This window comes from Phoxinus phoxinus (genome assembly GCF_949152265.1).
Source record: "Phoxinus phoxinus genome assembly, chromosome: 17".
Lineage (NCBI taxonomy): Eukaryota > Metazoa > Chordata > Actinopteri > Cypriniformes > Leuciscidae > Phoxinus > Phoxinus phoxinus.
Genome location: NC_136892.1, coordinates 13281571 through 13302945, shown reverse-complemented (window position 1 = coordinate 13302945; position 21375 = coordinate 13281571). Strand labels below are relative to the sequence as shown.

Genomic DNA, 21375 nt, shown 5'->3' with positions numbered 1-21375 from the left:
AGGTGGCCAAACACCGTCCGATCTCAGGTCCAGGAGGCATCGTCCAAGGAATCCCACTATTCTGACACCAAATTGTTGTGGCAAAAATTCATCAAACAAACATCACTGCGTAAGGGAGACTCAGAGTCAAATTATAAAATAGAAGTATTTATTCTTGCAAGAATAGGAGCAGTCTAGTACACAGTTGTTACCCTGTGCAGAAGAGTGACACACCCCCCGACAGACTGAACTAGCTTTTATCTCTAAGTTTCAAGGCCTTCTCCGCAGAGCCTTCCTCCCACAGTAGTTTTCCATTCAGTAATTTTCCATAGACAAGGAAGCCATAACACTAGTTTCGATTCGTCACTAGAGCCAACTCCTAAGCCCTCCTTCACCAAATGGCCTTCTGACATCTAGGTCAGAGGTCCTTGTTCGTCTGTTCTCTGGAGTGTCTCTCCCTTCTGCCTCCCCAGGTACATAAAAAGAATCTTCTCTCACTACAAGTGAGAGTCACACATGTGACATTCTTTGAATCATCTATATTTTACTAAAGATCAATGAATATCATAAAACCGCCACTACAACTACTCAGTTGAAATCACGTCGTAAACCAGTCCAAGGCGGACCGACATATTTTCAACCATATTTCAACGTTGAAAGACGGTAATTGTTTAGGCTACTGGGCAAGCTGTCCTTTTACAAAGCACACAGATCTTGCGACCAACTGTGCAAAAAGGAATATTTCGCAAAACTGCAATAGAAACAGTTTTTGCGCATTTACAGTCACCTGACTTAGAAGACGTGGTGTGTTTGGGGTCAGTGTACGCAAATAATAATAATAATTATCATCATTATTATAACATTTATTAGGCTACATATTGAGACGCTTTTATCCAAAAAATGAACAAAGCAATTCGTCAAATGTCATTTATAATACGGGTTAGACAATAATAATACAGGGCTAAGATTATCACAAATAAACACAAGATTTTGACGCAACGGTTTGTGGTGTGGATTGTGGAGCGCGCACTACATGGCACGGAGCCGCGAACGCGAACACTTGCATTTTCCTATCAACAGAAACAACTTAAAATACTATCATTTCTGGTCATACAGAAAATAATAATACATTATTCGTAACTACTTTTATTTGTGTAAACTAACAATAACAAGAAAACGTTGTGCTTTTGTAAAATAAAATAAAACAATCAGCTTTCATGATCTCCGTGAACTGGAGCGCGAGAACTGAAACTAAATATATAATTAAATAAATAAGAAACTATAAAGCTAAATGTCCACTTTAAAACGAACAAATTCGAATAAAAAAGCTAATACATTCTGATTATGTAATGCAATGCGTATGAAAGGTGCATTTGTCTCTAAAAGCGCATCTGCTTAACAGCGGAGATGGAGATGTTTTTAGCCGATTTAGAAAACAATAGTTTAATAATATGAATGGCTCTTCTCATTCAGCACTGCAGGGAAAAAAAATAAATTCCATGTTCTAATTTGGCCTTAGATAATCAGTAAAATCGACATGTTTTCCATATACATTTTTGAAAATATCTGTAAAATATCTGTAATAATAGTTATTATTCGATCTACGTCATGAATGTTCGCGGCGGCCGTGTTGTTGATGTCACAGGTCGAGGTGGGCCAAGCCAGACTGCACCCACCCCTAGACCAGGATCACCCTGAGGAGCGTGTCAAAGGAGGAGGCAGGAGACAGGAATAAAAAGAATGACAGGCTTTATTAAATATAAAAACAATTTGAAAATCCTAATCTAAAATTCCTCTTCCTTCCTCTTCCCAGGAATCCAAGGCAAGTGGGGGGTCAGGCTCACTTCCTTCTGGCGCTGGTGCCAACTCGCAGTGGCAGGTACTGAACAGGTGGGTATCGCCGGTGAGTAAATGAGTCAGGCTTACTTCCTTCTGGCGCTGGTGCCAACTCACAGTGGTAGGTACTGCACAGGTGGGTATCGCAGGTAAGTAAATGAGTCAGGCTTACTTCCTTCTGGCGCTGGTGCCAACTCACAGTGGTAGGTACTGAACAGGTGGGTATCACAGGTGAGTGGGGGGTCAGACTTACTTCCTTCTGGCGCTGGTGCCAACTCACTGAACAGGTGAGTATCACAGGTGAGTATCGCAGGTGAGTAGGTGGATCAGGGCTCACAGGAGTTGTAAAGGGCGGGCACTTCGCACCATACAGGTGGGTTTCAGGGCTACAGCAGACTCAAGTCGCCAGCGGAGCGGGGCTTTGGCTGGCCCAGACAGAATCAACACTTCAAATAGAGGTGAATAGCTCTCACATGGGTGGCAGGAGACAGAGTCAATAGCTGAACAGGGCTTTCACTGGGACAGACAGCATTCAAACTTCAAGCAGAGGTAAACAGTTCTCACGTGTGTTGCAGGGGACAAAGTCACAAGCTGAGCGGGCGTTCACTGGAACAGATGGAGTCAACACTTCAAATAGAGGTGGACAGCTCTCACGTTGGTGGCAGGAGACAGAGTCATAAGCTGAGCAGGGCTTTCACTGGGGCAGACAGCACACAGTCTTCAAGCAGAGGTAAACAGTTCTCACGTGTGTTGCGGGGGACAAAGTCACAAGCTGAGCGACGTTCGCTGGAACAGACGGAATCAACACTTCAAAATAGAGGTGAACAGCTCTCACATTGGTGGTAGGAGACAGAGTCATAAGCTGAGCAGGGCTTTCACTGGGGCAGACAGCACACAAACTTCAAGCAGAGGTAAATAGTTCTCACGTGTGTTGCAGGGGACACAGTCACAAGCTGAGCGACGTTCACTGGAACAGACGGAATCAACACTTCGAATGGAGGTGGACAGCTCTCACAAGGGTGGCAGGAGACAGAGTCATAAGCTGAGCCGGGCTCTCACTGGGACAGGCAGCATAAACTTTAAACAGAGGTAAACAGTTCTCACGTGTGTGGCAGGGGACGAAGTCACAAGCTGAGCGACGTTCGCTGGAACAGACGGAATCAACACTTCAAATAGAGGTGAACAGCTCCCACATGGGTGGCAGGAGACAAAGTCATAAGCTGAGCAGGGTTCTCACTGGGACAGACAGCATAAACTTCAAGCAGAGGAAAACAGTTCTCACGTGTAGTGTGCGCACGGGGGCTTTTCCTCCTGACATCCAACAGGTGACTGCAATCGATCTTGCTAGACTCTTATGATGGACGGTAGACCAGCATAACACATGGGGAGTGCACGGCGATAAAAGGTAAATCTTCCACACACACACGACAGTCCAATTCCAAACATGCAACGTGATGGGAAACGTCAATTTCAGCACTACAAATCCACTCTTCAAGTGCAAAGTAAGGCCAACACTCACCCAGAGGTCTCGATCTAAAGAGCCGATGATGGTCAGAGTTGGGACAGATGCGGTGAATAATTTCCCCACCACTACAAGCGGCTTCGCTGGTTTCAATGGCCGAGGGGGAGGCTAGAGATCGACAAGGAATCAGTCTATTTCACTCAGTGCGATGCATACAACGTGATCCAAGCACTTCAAACCAGTATCCAATTTAGTGTAGAAAAACATGCGTTTATGAGATTCAATTTGTCAATCGCTCATCTCACTCTTTCCCAGTCCAGACGACGAATTCCACTCTTCAAAACTGCCCTCGGATCCCACAAGCAACACTCCGCTTCTTTCACGATGGTCCTTCAGCTGCAACACTCCACAAACATTCCCCAACAGGAGAGAACCACACCAGATCGCCGGGGGAAGACAAAGAAACAACCACACAACGCGGAGGGAGAGCACACAGCCTTCTCTTTCTCTTGTGTTTTATCCTCTCCAAACACTGGTGCCACCTCAATCAGGTAATCAAAGTGAAGTCCCCGCACCTGTTGTCAATCTGCCGTTTAGTTGTCATGACGACAGACACACACACAAGCCCGGGGACAGTGTTACACTAAAAGTGTCCCGGCGGGAACACTTCTCTGATGGGATTAGTTCCGGGGATTATTTGTCACCCCGTGACATTGACATAGAACCACGGCAACTGTCAGTCAGTCAATTGAAAAGGGAGGCAGGGTCGGTATTATCCATGGTATTATCGCTGTATTTTTTTTTTTTAAACAGCGCGATGGTGTGTTGTGTAATACACTGCTGTTCTAACAACAGCAAGGAGAAGTTAGTTTGTATGCGATACCGACTGTTAGAAAACGTGAAGGGAAGGAGACAGAGGAGTTGAGCCAGCGCAGGAGAGACTTGTGGCTTGATTTAATATTGACTAATTTGGATAAATATTAGGTAGGCTACACAAGATAGGCATTCATTTTTCTCAAGAAAAAAACAACTCACCTAATGCTGTAAACATACAGAGAGAGATATGAGTTTTTTTTATTATAATAACTTTAATGATATGCTATAAGTAAAAATATAGTATGTAATAAAGTACACATATTTAGCAAAATACTCTCAATAGCTCTTTTTTTCTAGCCAAATTATGGTCATCAAATGGCTTTCCTGAGGTAGGCTAAATGTGACATAATTGTTCTCCAGCTGTTTTATTGACCCCTTTGTTTGTTTGATTGGTCGATATTATGTATGAGGAATATACATTTCGGTAAGTTGTACTGTCTCTTTCAACATTGTTCATTTGTGTTTATTTACTAGCTAACGTTAGAGATGATCGGTTCTCGTGCCACTAGGGATCTGTCGCGTCACATTTACAAGCGCCAAAGCGGTATTTATTGTTTGAATTTCGTAATAAAAGTGATTTTGTGAAGTGATTCAGGTGACTGAATGATGAAACTTAAAGCATTTGCTTGGGGGCGTTTACCTGTTTTGCATAGATGGCTCAACACATTATCTTGTGAATAGCGCGCTCCGTCAGTATGCGTGAACGAATTAAAGTCAATGAGCTCGTAATGAGCTCGACTGGAATCGCTCTCTTTTCATACAGATTACAGAAACTGAGAATATTTGTTTTTTATATAAATTACTTCATTTGAAAGATGCGATCTCAAGCTTTATGCCCGTGGGTATGTTTGCCTGTTTGACTGCAGTTTCGAGGAGTTACAGATCAACTAACGCGTTTCAAATTGGAGTTCATTGACTGAGAGAGTGCAGAACTCACATCATGTTCTTTTTTCTTTATTTGGCAAAAAGCAAAACACTTTATTTTTATTGTGAGTATACAGAAAAAAAAATAGAAACTGAACAGGATCGATTGATGTATAACACGAAAATGAAAGATAAAAATTAACAGAGCATTTTGAGTTTATTTTGCATTGCTAAAAAAAAACACGAGCAAAACGCGTCGGCGCGTTTTTGGTCCCCAGAGGGTTAATTGTTGATTTTTTTCTGGAATCTTCAAAATGAACAGGGATAGACCTGCTGTGAACCACTCCTGCAGGAACTCCAGCACTGTACCAACCGGGCAGTTAACTGGGTCCAACTGACGGTCACTACATCATGAAATGAAAACTCTCAACTTCAAGGCACAAAATTTCCTTGTGAAGGAAGCTCTGGAATGTAGAATGGTCTCTACAATGAAGGTTGAAAGACCATTCCCTATGAGCTGGGCCCCCTCAGAGGCCAAGCCCACAGGTTCCACAGTTCTGGACGGGGGTGAACAATTGAGCCCCCTGCTTGGGACAGAAGGTCCCGGGAGCAGAGCATTCGGGGGAAATGCATACAAACGTAGTCTCTGCCTCATAGCGTCCTTCTAGGATCTCTCTCATACCCATGAGAGAGGCATCGTCATTAGCATCTTGCGACGACAAGAAGCTCCCAACACGGGACCCAGGGACAGGAACCAAGGTTTCTTCCACATAACCAGGGCACGCAAGCATCGCCGCGTAACCCTGATCATGCAAAAGGGGTTGCCCCTCAGGGAAAACCCTTTGGTCCTGAGCCACCACTCCAAAGGGTATCACGTTGGACGCTCCTGCCATCAGACCCAACCGCCTCTGAAACTGTTTGACAGTCAGTGACTGGCCTAGCTTTATTCTTTTCACAGCTGAAAGGATAGACTCTATGCGTGCCAGTATCAACATTGAGTCCCGCACCACGCCTAGAAAAGTGGTCCTCTGTAGTGGAGAAGACACACTCTTTTTGGCGTTTAGCCATATCCCCAACTTTTTCATGTGGGTGAGAACGACATCTCGACTGATGCGACTGAGCCAGAATCAACCAATCGTCGATGTAGTAGTTCATTATGCGAATACCCTGCAGGCGCAGAGGTGCCAGAGCTGCATCTACGCATTTCGTGAAAGTGCGGGGTGATAGTGCTAGGCCGAATGGAAGAACTCGATATTGGTAAGCTTTTCCCTGAAAGCGAACCTCAGGAACTTCCTGTGATGTGGAAGGATGTATATATAGAAGTACGCATCCTTGAGATCTATCGCAACAAACCAGTCCTCGGATCTGATCTGTGGCACGATTTGTCTCAGTGTTAACATTTTGAAATTTAGTTGCATGACAGACTCGTTTAGCACTCGTTTAGAACGCAACCCCCCATCCTTCTTTTAAACTATGAAATACCGACTGTAGAACTCAGTTTCCCTGTTGGAGGGAGGTACATATTATATGGCCCCATTCTCCAACAGGGTTTCCACTTCTTGTTCCATTACCAGAACCTGCTCTGGGCCAACCACGTTGGATAGAACCCTCATAAACCTGGGCGGGCAGACCCAAACTGTATTTGATACCCTTTTTCTATCGTCTGTAGGACCCAACGAGAAACATTTGGCAGTAGCTTCCACACTGCCAAAAATTCTACTAGTGGTACCAGCCTCTCGAGACTGGCTTCTGGTTTTTGTTGTGCAATCAGCCCAACGCCCTGTAACGGTGAACCGGCAGCGAACGACCAAACTGACTGCTCTGGAGCCCTCCTCTGAGGGGGCGGGTTGGCAGAAAGGTCCCCTGAAGGCACCGAAGGGAAACGGGCACCGTATAATGAGGTGTTGACTGCCCTCATTGGCCTGAGCCCTCAGGCATCAGGACCTCTTCCCCACTGCCTTCTTAAAGACAATGACGGTCCTCAGATCCGTCTAGCCCTTCGAAGACTGCGGATGAGAGCGCCCTCCCTGTCCCCAGCCTTTCTGTGGGGGAGCACGGGAGGCAGCGCTCTGCTTCTGGGTGGCACAGTATGAAGAGCTGGCTTTTGAAGTTTGGGGCTGCTCCCGCTCAGCAGCCCCGGAGACATGAGAGCGACGGGCAGGAGCTTCTGGAAAGCAGCCGCCTGCTTGCCTGCCTCCTGAAACCTCTCGACGACTGAATTTACAGTGTTTCCGAAGAGGGCAGAAGGTGATGGGACGCATCCATAAGAAAATTATAGTTTTTTTCTTTTATATTACTCAGATTGAGCCACAGATGCCTCTCAGTGGCCACCAGGGCTGCCATAGAGCGGCTGATGGATTTAGCCGTCTACTTGGTGGCCCTGAGAGATAAATCTGTGGCTCGACGTAGTTCGCAAACTACGTCAGGCCCAATTCCCCCGCCCTCATCCATGTCTCCTAACAATTCAGCTTGGTAGGCCTGCAGCAGCAACATTATGTGAAGGCATGCTGCAGCCTGACTAGCGGCTGATTAAGCTTTACGACTACTGATGATGTGGTTCTGGCTGGCTTAGTGGGTAATGCCGGAGCCTTTAGGGAATATACTGCTTCGGGGGAGAGATAGCCGCAAGCATCTCTTCCACTTTTGGCATCTCCCCATAACCGTGTTCTTTATAGTTAGATATAGAGGAATAATTAAGGCGGCAGTGGCTCAGTGGTTCATGTAGGTTGTCTACAAACCGGAAGTTTGGTGGTTCTATCCCTGGTTCCACCTGACCAAGTGTTGAGGTGTCCATGAGCAAGACACCTAACCCCAGCTGCTCCCGACGAGCTGGATGGCGCCTTGCATGGCTGACACCACCGTTGGTGTATGAATGGGTGAATGTGAGGCAATATGTGGCCACTTGGCCACTTTGGTGGACAATGTTGAAGCGCTATATAAATAAAGTCCATTTACCATCGGATGTTTGTGCACTCTACACTCTATATGAAACTGGTTTCTTGACACCTCTGTGTGGAAAAACGGTAGTGTTGAGGTTGTGACCGGGAAGGTTAGGAAGCGTTCGTCCAGTTTACTTATGAAACGAACGTCCTGTTTATCTGCTGGCCAGTCAATACTCAGTGTTTCAACCGCTCCTGTCACAACCTCAACCAGCTCTGCAAATGCATGAGACTGAGGTGACGATTCCTCAGAATCTCTTGCATCGACACTGACAACGTCCAGTTCCTCAGAACTAGATAGTTGCAGTGTCTGTGCCTCAATCGGGGAGGAAGGAACCACAACGCGTGCTTCCAAACCCTGAGAGAAGGCACTGGATCTATCAGGTGAAAGGCAGAGATAAGGCTGGGCCCGTCTCTAACCCCGCTGATAGATCCATTTGCGAACACCATGTCTTTGAACGCCGCTGTGCCTCGGCAGCAGAACGGCAGGCGGGATCGGAGTGTCCGCATTGGAAGCACATCACAGTGCTCACAGCCAGCACCCTAGAGTGCTGACTGTGCATGCTCCTCACCCAAACAAGCTACACAAAGAATGTGTGTGTCCCCACCTGTTAAATAATGCGGGCAGGGGTGCACACACATCCTGAACTGCGGCTTGCTCGTCATGACTTGGAAGATTGGTTAAAAAAAAATAGGAGAAGTGTTTATCACAATGAATTTTATATTTGGTCTTAAATATATTGCTGCAAACAGGAAGAATATTTCTTTGATAAATTGTATAGTGGGTGAAACAAAGTTTGCAATATGGTTGACAAGAAAGCGGAAATTAAAAGGTGAATATTCAGTGGTCACTGATTTGAATTTTAAAGCCCTAATAACAGCAAAATTAGAGCAGAATTTGTTTATAATAAAATAACAAATAACTTAATGGTTTTTGGGGAATTGGAAAAAAATTGTGTAGAGTTGATGAAGAGGAACATTTAATTTTTCTTTTGTATTTTTTTTCTTTTCTTTTTTTTTCTTAATGGTTTTTAATTTGGAGTAAAAATGTGTAAATGGGTTATAATAATAAAAAAAGAGTTGAAATTGTAAAAGAAAAAGAATGTGTTAATAAAGGAATGTAAAAATTATGTCTCTCTCTCTCTCAACAGTCTGGCACAACTCTATGTAATAATATTCATGCCTGCTCTGCCTGTGAGTGACATTAAACATTACATGTATTTACTGTCTGTAACTAAGTAACTATACAGAAAAAAATTCTATTTAATAACTTTAGAAATGTATATTTTTTTCAGGCTGCCTTTATGTATCAGCTGCAGGGAAAGTATCTTCAAAATCAGGTAAACCCAATCAATGTGTCCATTATTATTTTGCCTGAGCTTATTGTTCATAAATAGCATATACAAGGGTCTGTTTTTGATTGTATATTTGTTTAGGGTATTATTTGGCCTCAGGTCATCACAGGAGTAGCAGTGAACATCCTCAACGCTTTAATAAACTACATCTTCCTTCATCTGCTAGATCTTGGTGTGGCGTAAGAAGCTGTCTAGATTCTGTTTATCACATTTCATGGGATCTTATGTTGTGTCCCAAATGGCATACTATACGCTTTGCACTTATACAATGCACAATGCACTCTACCATCTACTGTATAAAGTTTATAATGTGATTTTGTCATCCAGCTTTGGAGTCTGATAGCCACAATGTAAGGAAAGCTGTGACAATTGAGTGCATGAAGTGTCCAACATTCTACAATATAATTTTGTCCCTGGTTAATTAAGTGCATCATCCGGATCGGTCTGAAAATACTACTTGCACTATTTATACAAAATGGCATGAATTGCATAAGCATGCATATTGGGACACACCTTTAGTTTGTAATTTTTGTAAAGAACCCAAGGCTTAAAAATAATTAAAGGTCCAAATGACTCCATGGAGTTCTTTTTCTTACTAACAGTGGATCTGCTGCTGCAAACACCATTTCCCAGTATTCAATGGCTGTGTTTCTATATGTCTACATCCGCTGGAAGGGCTTGCATGAAGCCACCTGGGATGGTGAGTGTCTATCTACATCAACACCAGAACCCTTGGTTTTCAAAAGGGTGTACTGTTTATATTCTGAGACACAAAGACTTGTGCAATAAAAAAATTACATTAAAACCATAAAACATTCAAGGAAGGAAGTCTTTTCACTAAAAGCTAATTTTTAGATGATTCAGAAGATCATTGCATAATTTAAAATTGGATATGGATGTTGCTTAAATATTTAAATGTTACTATAATTTAATATTTTTGATTCCATGAATTAAACAACTTTTCTTTATTTGAAAATTGTTAGCATAGTATAATTATTTAAAAGATGATTACATCACTCACAGGAACAATATGTAACATGTCCTGGTGCAAAGCATGCTGTTCTCTTTATTAATATGTGACCAGAAAGTAGTTTACTATGTGACTCTTTAAGATAGTGCGGAGGAGAGTTCACTGAAATGTTTCGATGAGTCATGGTTAATTTTATAGAAAGTTCATAGAAAGTCAATGTTGAAACCGTCAAATCTTTATTGCTGATCTCCATCTCTGTCTCACATTAGGCTGGTCTCGTGAATGTCTGCAGGAATGGGGCGCCTTTATTTGCTTGGCTTTTCCCAGCATGCTCATGCTTTGTGTGGAGTGGTGGACATTTGAGATTGGTGGATTCCTGGCGGGTTTGCAAACTACCTGTGTTTTTATGCAATTCAGTTTGCCTTGTCACATGAATATATTTGTTATCTTCATATATTTTGTCATATAGGGCTCATCAGTGAGGCCGAACTGGGAGCCCAGTCTGTTGTGACTGAACTGTACACTATTGCAAATATGGTAGGTTTACAAAGGTCATTCGGTCTAACTTGTAACAAAAACAAAACTGTATACTTGTTCTGGTGTCAGAATCTTCTCAGACCCCGCAGCACCAGTGTTTGCTGGTCAACAGGTCAAGATATTAGCATTACATGTATACATAATGTATACATGTATATATATATACACACATTGAACACATATCAAACACAGTATTAGATCTTGATACTATTAATCTTTCATATTTGTATATGAAGAAGAACTTGCACAGGAATGCAGCTTTGTGGTGCAAAGAGGGTTGTTTGAGGTGAACCTAAGCAACCACAGCCTTAATCCATCCCATAATTTATATTATTAAATGTAGTCCTAGAAATAACTAAAATACATGTAAAATTTGCGCAGTTTTCATAGTAATGTGACCAAAAAACCCAACATAATTCATTGCTTTTGAAATAACGGGAAGTAAAAGACAGATATTAAAGGGATAGGTCACCCAAAAATGAAAATTACCCCATGATTTACTCACCCTATGTCATGATTCTGCCCTCGTGTCTTTAATTTTCTCTAGTCTTGAGGCAGGAGCGTGACAGACCCATGTTAACCCGGAGAAGATTTTCTTTTTCCCGAAAATACTAGTTAATGTTATCGCTTTGGACTGAAACGTGGGCCTCATTTATCTGATAGTAGGCATCTCATTTTTTGAGTAAAAAAAATATAATTTATGAGTAAATTTGGAAATATGAAAAAAATGGCTACTGTTGATCACACTAGTCTACTCTAATGTTTCACCAGGAATTTTGTTTTGAAACTTTTGTTTTGTAAAAAATATGGCACATAGTCACACTTGTGGTGTTCCCGGTCAAAAATGACCGGCCTATAAAAAATAGCTTATAAATCACTCATTATACCATATTTACACCCAATCTTGGATTCAATCTTTTTGTTAACTTGTTCTCTTTCAATTAGGACTGGTTTTATATTTCTGTTTGCATCTGATTAATTGTGGGCCTCATTTATCTGAGAGTAGGCATGGTCAAAAATGGTCACAATGGCCGACCATTGAAAGTGAATGGGAGAGACTGAAAATAACAGAACAATTTAGTTTTCAGGAGCATGTTCATTATTTTCATGTACACATATGAGCATGTGTGCTTGCAAACATCGAGCCCTTGGACCTGTGCATGTATCGATACATTTATACACACGCTACCCAGACACACACACGTTAAAACACACAAACTTTGAGTATTACACACATTCTTTTCCACAGAGAGAAATTTGATCCTACCCTAACCTGCATCTAATATACATTTATCCATCTGACATTACCACACACACACACACACACACACACACACACACAAACTGGCCGTGACTGCAGTGGCCCGGCTTCAAAATAATCTTTCTTTCATGTTCTTGTTTCATCACAGCTTCCAGACAAAATATTATGACATTTTGAAATGAAACGGTAACCTGCAGCCTATTGCTGCAGCCTACCACTGAGCTCCTGGCGTGACGTCACGCCCAATGAGGGCGCTTCGTGCCCTCACGCGTCAAAGCCCGCCAAAGTGGCGGTCAAAACCTCGTTTCTGATTCCTCTAGCATCAGTTAAACGTGTGGGTGACTTACACGCGCTCTCTGTGAGCGCTGCGTGCCTCGAGTTTGGACCTAATGACTCTAAAGTCGTCCTTAAACCGAGACATGGCTATGTCCCCAAAGCGATCGGCACCCCGTTCAGAGCGCAGATCATTTCATTCTCAGCTTTGCCGGCATCAGGCAGTGAGGTCGATGCGAACCTCCTGTGCCCTGTCAGAGCGCTGAGAATTTACGTCACGCGCTCCGCCGCCTTCAGGCGCTCGGAGCAGCTTTTTGTTTCGTTCGGTGGGCGCACCAAGGGTCTCGCCGCCTCGAAACACAGCCTATCCAGATGGATAGTAGACGCTATTGCTGCGGCTTACGGTGTCAAAAGACCTGCAATGCCCTTTGGGCGTTAGAGCTCACTCCACCAGAGGCATGGCCTCTTCGTGGGCTTGGTCCAGCGGGATTTCTATTCATGACATTTGTACGGCGGCAGGCTGGGCCTCCCTGTCTACATTTGTTAGGTTTTACAACCTAGAAGTCCCCGCCCTGCAGGCTAGACTTCTTTCAGTCTAAAAAAGTCCTAAACGACTTACTCGGTGAACTGCGCTACAAGGGTAGATGTGTTCAATATAAGACCGGCGGTGCCGCTCTGTATGTGTATCCCCTTATAAAGTGCTTATGTTACATGTGCATAACTGTTGGCCGCCTATTTCTCACTTATCTATGTCCCCTGGGGCGTCCCCCCCCTGGGATTCATGTAGTGACTGCTTAGCGCACACGGCGTTGACCAGGGGTTCCCGGTGTACAAGAGAACCTCTCGTAAGAGAACGTACTCGGTTACCTAACGTAACCTCGGTTCTCTCTAGAAGAGGGAACGAGTACTGCGTTCCCTGCCGTGTCGCGCAACGAGCTCATTTCGCTTCATGCGATGAAAAACACTGTTATGCAGCCTCGAGCTTTCTTTTATACGCTAAGCCACCCCCACTTTGGCGGGCTTTGACGCGTGAGGGCTGACTGCTGCTACACTGCGTTGACAATGTATACAAATTTAAGGATAAATTTTTGGCTTCAATATCTCGAGCAAAGAGACTTTACCCGGTGCGTACTTTCAGTACGCAGTACTCGTTCCCTCTTCTAGAGAGAACCGAGGTTACGTTAGGTAACCGAGTACGTTTTCCAAAATCTCCACTCTGGCCGGAGTTTTTAGAAAGAATCGTTTTAAGAGGAGAATTCTCCGTTTGTGTGTAAACGAGCGAAGGGAAATGTCTCCGTTTTTCAAAATAACCATGTACGTGTAAACGGGGCCTCAGCTGGGCCCTCATCACTGGAAGACTGCTCCTCATCAGTTGTTTCAAGGTCCGTAGCCGATTCAGTGGTGCCTTCCTCTTCAGAAACATCTTCACTGCAAGATGCATCCTACATTTCCTCCTCCTCACTAGTTTCTGAGTCACAAATCTGATGAATAACATCATGTGCAGAGAGCTGCTTTGCCATTGTGCTGCCACAAATGAATGACAAGCAAGGTGCTGTGAGGCATTTATATATGCCTGTGCTATCACATGATGTATATTTGTAAATATTGTCTAGTTCTGTGTGAGGACCTCACAGTTCCAAAACAAAATGTCATAATATTTTGTCTGGAAGCTGTGATGAAACAAGAACATGAAAGAAAGATTATTTTGAAGCCGGGTCACTGCAGTCACGGTCAGTTTGTGTGTGTGTGTGTGTGTGTGTGTGTGTGTGTGTGTGTGGTAATGTCAGATGGATAAATGTATATTAGATGCATGTTAGGGTAGGATCAAATTTCTCTCTGTGGAAAAGAATGTGTGTAATACTCAAAGTTTGTGTGTTTAACGTGTGTGTGTCTGGGTAGCGTGTGTATAAATGTATCGATACATGCACAGGTCCAAGGGCTCGATGTTTGCAAGCACACATGCTCATATGTGTACATGAAAATAATGAACATGCTCCTGAAAACTAAATTGTTCTGTTATTTTCAGACTCTCCCATTCACTTTCAATGGTCGGCCATTGTGACCATTTTTGACCATGCCTACTCTCAGATAAATGAGGCCCACGATTAATCAGATGCAAACAGAATTATAAAACCAGTCCTAATTGAAAGAGAACAAGTTAACAAAAAGATTGAATCCAAGATTGGGTGTAAATATGGTATAATGAGTGATTTATAAGCTATTTTTTATAGGCCGGTCATTTTTGACCGGGAACACCACAAGTGTGACTATGTGCCATATTTTTTACAAAACAAAAGTTTCAAAACAAAATTCCTGGTGAAACATTAGAGTAGACTAGTGTGATCAACAGTAGCAATTTTTTCCATATTTTTTATCATATTTCCAAATTTACTCATAAATTATTCGTTTTTTACTCAAAAAATTAGATGCCTACTCTCAGATAAATGAGGCCCACGATTAATCAGATGCAAACAGAAATATAAAATCAGTCCTAATTGAAAGAGAACAAGTTGACAAAAAGATTGAATCCAAGATTGGGTGTAAATATGGTATAATGAGTGATTTATAAGCTATTTTTTATAGGCCGGTCATTTTTGACCGGGAACACCACAAGTGTGACTATGTGCCATATTTTTTACAAAACAAAAGTTTCAAAACAAAATTCCTTGTGAAACATTAGAGTAGACTAGTGTGATCAACAGTAGCCATTTTTTTCATTTTTTTTTTTTCATTTTTCCACATTTACTCATAAATTATTATTTTTTTACTCAAAAAATTAGATGCCTACTCTGAGATAAATGAGGCCCACGATTAATCAGATGCAAACAGAAATATAAAACCAGTCCTAATTGAAAGAGAACAAGTCGACAAAAAGATTGAATCCAAGATTGGGTGAAAATATGGTATAATGAGTGATTTATAAGCTATTTTTTATAGGCCGGTCATTTTTGACCGGGAACACCACAAGTGTGACTATGTGCCATATTTTTTACAAAACAAAAGTTTCAAAACAAAATTCCTGGTGAAAATTTTAAGTTGACTGGTGTGATCAACAATACCAATTTTCTTCAGATTTTATTTAATATTTCCAAAATTATAAAAAAATTATTAAAAAATTACTCAAAAAATGAAATGCCTACTCTCAAATAAATGAGGCCTATGATTATTCAGATGCAAATCAAAATATAAAACCAGTCCTAATTGAAAGAGAACATGTTGACAAAAAGATTGAATCCAAGATTGGGTGAAAATATGGTATAATAAGTGATTTATAAGTTGTTTTTTATGGGCCGGTCATTTTTGACCGGGAACACCACAGGTGTTATAAGGTATTGAACACAACATGAGGGTTAAGTGTGCAAGCACATGGCCTTGTGTTTGGGCTGTGTGCTTGTGTTGTCTCGGTCCCTGGCCCCGCCCCCTTGTTATCCTCTTTTTTTGTCATTAGTACCTTATCAGTATTAGCTGTCGTCGTTATTATGTTTCTCCCTGTAATTCCCTTGTGTTTGCTTTCCTTTGTCGGTTCATTGTGATATGCTGTGTCACACTCTTGTGAGTACCTTGTCCATGAAAGTCTAGTTTTGAAGAAGTGTTTAGATCCTGTATTTGCTGTTTGTTTTGATTAGTTAATTATCAAGTCTTAGCCTAGTGTTGTCAGTCTTATTTTCCTTACCTGTCTTGGTTTGCCCCATCGTGGGTTTTGTTTCCCCTTTTCTGTTATAAATAAACGTCCTATTTTGCATATACAGGCCGCTTTTGGGTTCATCTCTCTCCGTCATAACACCCTCAAGCCATCCTACGTGTATATGACTTTCTTCTTTCAGACAAACACAATCGGAGCCATGTCCTGACTCTTCCAAGCTTTATAATTGTAGCTTCTGTTTTGAAGTCATAAAAATGCATCCATTCATAATAAAATGAATCCACACGGTTAATAAAGGCCTTCTGAAATGAAGCGATGCATTCGTTTTAGAAAGATATCCATATTTAATACTTTAGCGACTAAAATAACTATCTTCCGGCAGACAAGATAGAGCAAAACAAAACACCAGTCACGAATTAGATGTCTAAAACAAGAATGAAAAAAATTATAATTTTGGTGGAGCCTGAGTTTGTGGCCTAACCCTGTTTATATGAACCGCGAGAGATGTCAAAGCTTACGCTACTCCTATATCCTACACAGAGGTGGACAAAGTACACAACTTCCTTACTTGAGTAAAAGTACAGATACTACTGGTCAAATATTACTCCGTTACAAGTAAAAGTTGTAAAGACCAGTGTTTACTTAAGTAAAAGTACAGAAGTACTCATTTTTAAAAGTACTTAAGTATAAACGTAAATGTCAATGCATTGTTTTATCATTGTTGTATGTAATAGCCTACTTACAGTATCTTATGCCTCTGAATCTCTGCCTGCCTGCCCTCATATCAATATCACATGTATTTCTATGACATAGTTCCAGTCGTGGGATTGAATAAGTGTACTCAATAACGTCCACAATGGTTTCGGACGCCCAAATGGCTGTTCCCAGTTTTTTTGCTTTTAGTATGAATATGGTAGCCTTGTTATCTATAAGCTAATGTGCTCCAAAACAATGACAAAATTCACATTTAGAAGACCAAACCCAATGTTGAAAATGAAATCAGGTTGATGTCAGAATCCAATGTCAGATTGACGTTAATCTCCAACATTGGACAGACGTTGTATTGTGGTTGAAAATCGGTTGACGTCAGAAACCAACATCAGTCGAGTTCTGACGTCAACCAGACTTTCATTTCCAACCAAAATGCAACCGAAATCATCCCTGACGTTACTACTTTCTACTCAAGGACCTTGACAGAAATGTAGTGGAGTAAAAAGTACGATATTTGTCTTTCAAATGTAGTAGAGTAAAAGTTTCCAGAAAAAATAATACTCAAGTAAAGTACAGATACTCAAAAAGTGTACTTAAGTACAGTACTCAAGTAAATGTACTTTGTTACTGTCCACCTCCCTACATCGTCAAGTGTTAAGCCCCGATCACAACTGGAGGTTCGAAAATGCGAATCCTCAGGTTCGAAAACCCATCACATAGAACGAGCAGTGCGCTGGGTTTTTATGTTGCTAGGCAACCACCGAAACAGCTGTCATGTCAGTCAAGTTAACGTCAAATCAGCTTTTTATTTACTTTCTGTTAACATTGTGGTAGTTGCAGTCAGTGAAGTCGATAGCTCTTGGTAACCCGTGAGAGCACCACAAGTTTATCCTCCATCGCACTCACCGGGCGTGCAAAGCAACTTAGCTGAACGGAAGGCCTGTCTCTCCCTTCATTCGATTGGACAGTGGGGAAAAACGCGAGGCGCAGCAGAAGCATAAACAGCGCGCAGAATGCTCACTGCCATAGGAAAACAATTGAATAAAGGCACCTCTCACAGCAAAAAATGTGTCAGGTGTGATCGGGGCCTTACTCTTCTGGGACAAGTCGACTTGCGTATAGGCCGTCTGCCGGAAGCTGGTTATTTTAGTCGATAAAGTGTATGTATCCATTAAACATGGATATTTTTCTTCGCATCGCTTCGCTTCAGAAGGCCTTTATTAACGTGTGTATTACTTTTATCATGGATGGATGCACTTTTATGGACTTCAAAACAGAAACGGCCATTCACTGCCATTATAAAGCTTGGAAGAGCCAGGACATTTTTTTATATAACTGCAATTGTATTCGTCTGAAAGAAGAATGTCATATACCGGTACACCTAGGATGGCTTTAGGGTGACTAAATCATTGTAATTTTCATTTTTCGATGAACTAACCCTTTAAACGAAAAATGGCTCCAGCAACAACATCTGTGATAAATTATATTTCAAACCTTTGGTCAAAGTAGACCAATTAGCTTGAGCACAAGTCATTGTTTTCTCTTTGTCATTCAGTTTCCACTGGGATTTGGAGTGGCAGCCAGTGTGAGGGTGGGAAATGCTCTTGGAGCTGGAAACACTGAACAAGCCAAGCTGTCCGCCAAAGTGTCTTTAGTCTGTGGACGTATGGGATCTATTCATCAACAGCTTTGCTATAAGATGCCTAATAGCTTCTAAAAATATTTGCAATGCATTATTAATGATAAAAATCTCACTTATGACTGTTATATTATTATTGTAAATTTGTGTTATTTGGTTTCTCTTGTGTTTTTATTTTTCTAGTACTTGTTTCTTGTGTGGTTGCAACCATTATTGGAAGTACCAAAGATATTATTGGATACATATTTACCACAGAAAAGTAAGTACCTACAAATGTAGATCAACTTTGCTGAAAAGCTATAAAAGATTTTAGATTGGGAATCTGGTAGTTACAAAGATTCACTTATCGAATGGGAGAAACTGCAACGTGCAGTATGGCAGCTCTAGTAAAGAATGGAAAATAAAAAATAAAACAATATAAATATTAATCGTATCATAATTGCATTGGGTGCATGTAAACATGTATGTTGAAACTTTAAAGTCATTAACATCTGATCTGTGTACTGAACTCTCGCTCTCACACAGGGAAATTGTGTTCAGAGTATCAGAGGTCATGATCATGTTTGGCTTCTTTCATCTATTTGATGCCATTTCGGTAAGAGTTTTTATTTTTAACTAAAATCTACATCATTGAAACATACAATCATCTTTAATAATTTTTCAATACAAATATCTGAACGTTTGTAAATATACACACATATATATATTTCTTGTTTCAAGCATAAATCTATTTATATTTTGTGAATGTTTTTTTAATATTTTGGTGAAAAGCAAAATAAAAATATTTTTTTACACCCTTTTAACAAAAAAGTTTTGAACAGTTTAAATAAACTGAAAAAGATAAGAGAAAAACAAGTGTGTGGTGATATTTTGATGTCTGTGAGGTGCTTACAGTCTTTCAGATCACTTCAGATATTGTGAATGTCTGACAATGTTGATACTATTCAAACTAAGGTTTGTTTTTCTGTCTGAAGGGCATTACAGGTGGCATTATCAGAGGTGCAGGAAAGCAGCTGCTAGGTGCTCTTTGTAACATTGTGGCATATTATTTTGTGGGATTCCCAATAGGAGTGTCACTGATGTTTGCTCTCGGCATGGGCATAGTTGGTAGGTGACTTGCAAACGTGGTGAAATGGAAACATTCTCAGCAGCTTTGCTGAAATAACCTAAACACGCTACTCTGCCACTTTTGACCAAAAAATTAGTTTACTTCATTGGAGTGGTAAAAAAAATTTGTGGAACTTTTTGCCAAGATTTTGCCAAGTGAACTAAAAAAAATTGACATGATTCAAAAATACTAAGTGGTCTTATAAAAGTCAATAAAAAAAAAAAAAAGTCTCTGTGAACCAAAATAGTGCATTAATTTCATTTAGAAAAAAACATTCAAAGTCACGTTTTACGACCTATATATCAAGTGTGACCCAAATGTTAGAAGACACCAGAGGGTTAAACTCAAGTGCTGAGCAAGTCCATCAATCTTCTCACGTCTTTTCTCTCTGTTGTTAGGTTTGTGGATTGGGTTTTTTGGGTGTCTCTTCATAAAGTCTTTTTTCTTCATCATCCTCATTTGCAAACTGGACTGGAAAAAGGCGACTCAAGAGGTGGGACATTTTTCCTCATCCATAGTCTATTTGTACAGATGATTATTTTATTCTTTATCTTCTTATTTTCAGGCCTTGATCAGAGCAGGTGTTCAAGCCCCTGACACCAAAGATGAATCTTACGCTATGGAAAATAAGGGCTGCACAGAAGGTACTTTCTGTCTGTGGTATCTGATGACCTTAATGATGAACAAAAAAACATGTTTCTGTCATCATGAATTTTACCTTACGTTGACCGATTATTTTACAGATGTGCCAGAAGAGTCCCAGCACACTGAAGAAGGCCAGACAGATGCAAGCACAGACCTGGAAGGACTCAAGGTCACAGTTGGGGCGGTATTGACCACCAAACAGCTGCTTGTTCGTCGAGGACTAGCGGTTTTCTTCATGCTGCTTATACTAGCTGGTGGGATTGTGTTAAATGAGGTGCTCACTGGATTTCTCAAAGGAGCACAATAAATTCAGAGCTTTGTCTTCAATACAAATTTTAAAAGATCCACCAGTGCTTATGCAAACTTAATAATATTTGAGAGGTAGATGATTGTTTTATTATAAAAAAAATTCATTCATAGTAGAAGTTCTCTGATATTAGTAGTGTTAATTGTATCACACTGGCATTGTGAAAGTTTTATTGAATTTCAAGAATAAAATAAGCGACAAGCTGTAACGGTTACTTGACATGTATTTTTTATTTATTGTCAGTATTGCTGTTGTTAGTATGGTGCATAACAGTATATTTACATGTTTACATGTCACTAAGGACCTCTTTTATTTTTTATTTTTTTATGAGCATATAGGGACATTAACCACTTTAAAAAAAATGTTGGGTTAAATCTGAATTAAACCAAAATTAATAATTCCTTTGGAATAACACATTTCCAAATTACTACAATAATTGTTAAATTTTATCTCACAAATCATTTTCTTTTTCTTCTCACAATTGCAAGTTTATATCTCACAATTGTCACAATGCCCAAGCCAGCAGTGATTTAACAGAAAATAGAGTATTTTATTTTAACAAGTGACTTATGGGAATCCTAGTATTTACTGCAGTGTACTAATATAATATTTTATATTATAAAATAATGCTATATAATTTTAATATAAAAGATAATTTTTTCAGTTTGCTTGCAAAATTTAGTACTAAAATGTTAATGTTTAAGTGACAGTTGTCTTAGACTACATCTTCATAAAATAAAAATGTTTTCAAAAATATTTGCATATTTAAACAAGCATGTGATAATGTACAACACCTTAACATATGCTAATTTTAAACGTTTTGTTGACACTTTATGATATCATTTATATAATGTATAAATTATGACTTAAATTAAGTGATATGAGATCATATAGCAAAATTTGCTATGCAGAAACAGATTTCCGCATTTCTCAGCTTGTTTCTACCATGCGGGCATGTGTTTCAGATTAT

At 40.7% G+C, this 21375-nt stretch overlaps 1 protein-coding gene across 3 annotated transcripts in view; it reads left to right on the top strand.

Moving 5' to 3' along the window:
* LOC306984223 (multidrug and toxin extrusion protein 1-like) overlaps positions 1 to 20618 on the top strand; it is a 69124-nt gene extending 48506 nt beyond the window's left edge. For all 3 annotated transcript variants that reach the window (XM_079585388.1, XM_079585389.1, XM_079585387.1), the window contains 13 exons: positions 9108 to 9150; positions 9252 to 9296; positions 9393 to 9490; positions 9914 to 10011; positions 10551 to 10664; positions 10751 to 10818; positions 18262 to 18370; positions 18529 to 18604; positions 18871 to 18940; positions 19320 to 19452; positions 19852 to 19946; positions 20019 to 20097; positions 20197 to 20618. In XM_079585388.1, the coding sequence (XP_079441514.1) occupies positions 9108 to 9150; positions 9252 to 9296; positions 9393 to 9490; positions 9914 to 10011; positions 10551 to 10664; positions 10751 to 10818; positions 18262 to 18370; positions 18529 to 18604; positions 18871 to 18940; positions 19320 to 19452; positions 19852 to 19946; positions 20019 to 20097; positions 20197 to 20405 (1237 nt within the window). In that variant the 3' untranslated portion in view covers positions 20406 to 20618. The remainder of the gene's footprint in view (positions 1 to 9107; positions 9151 to 9251; positions 9297 to 9392; positions 9491 to 9913; positions 10012 to 10550; positions 10665 to 10750; positions 10819 to 18261; positions 18371 to 18528; positions 18605 to 18870; positions 18941 to 19319; positions 19453 to 19851; positions 19947 to 20018; positions 20098 to 20196) is intronic.
* Positions 20619 to 21375: the final 757 nt, after the last annotated feature.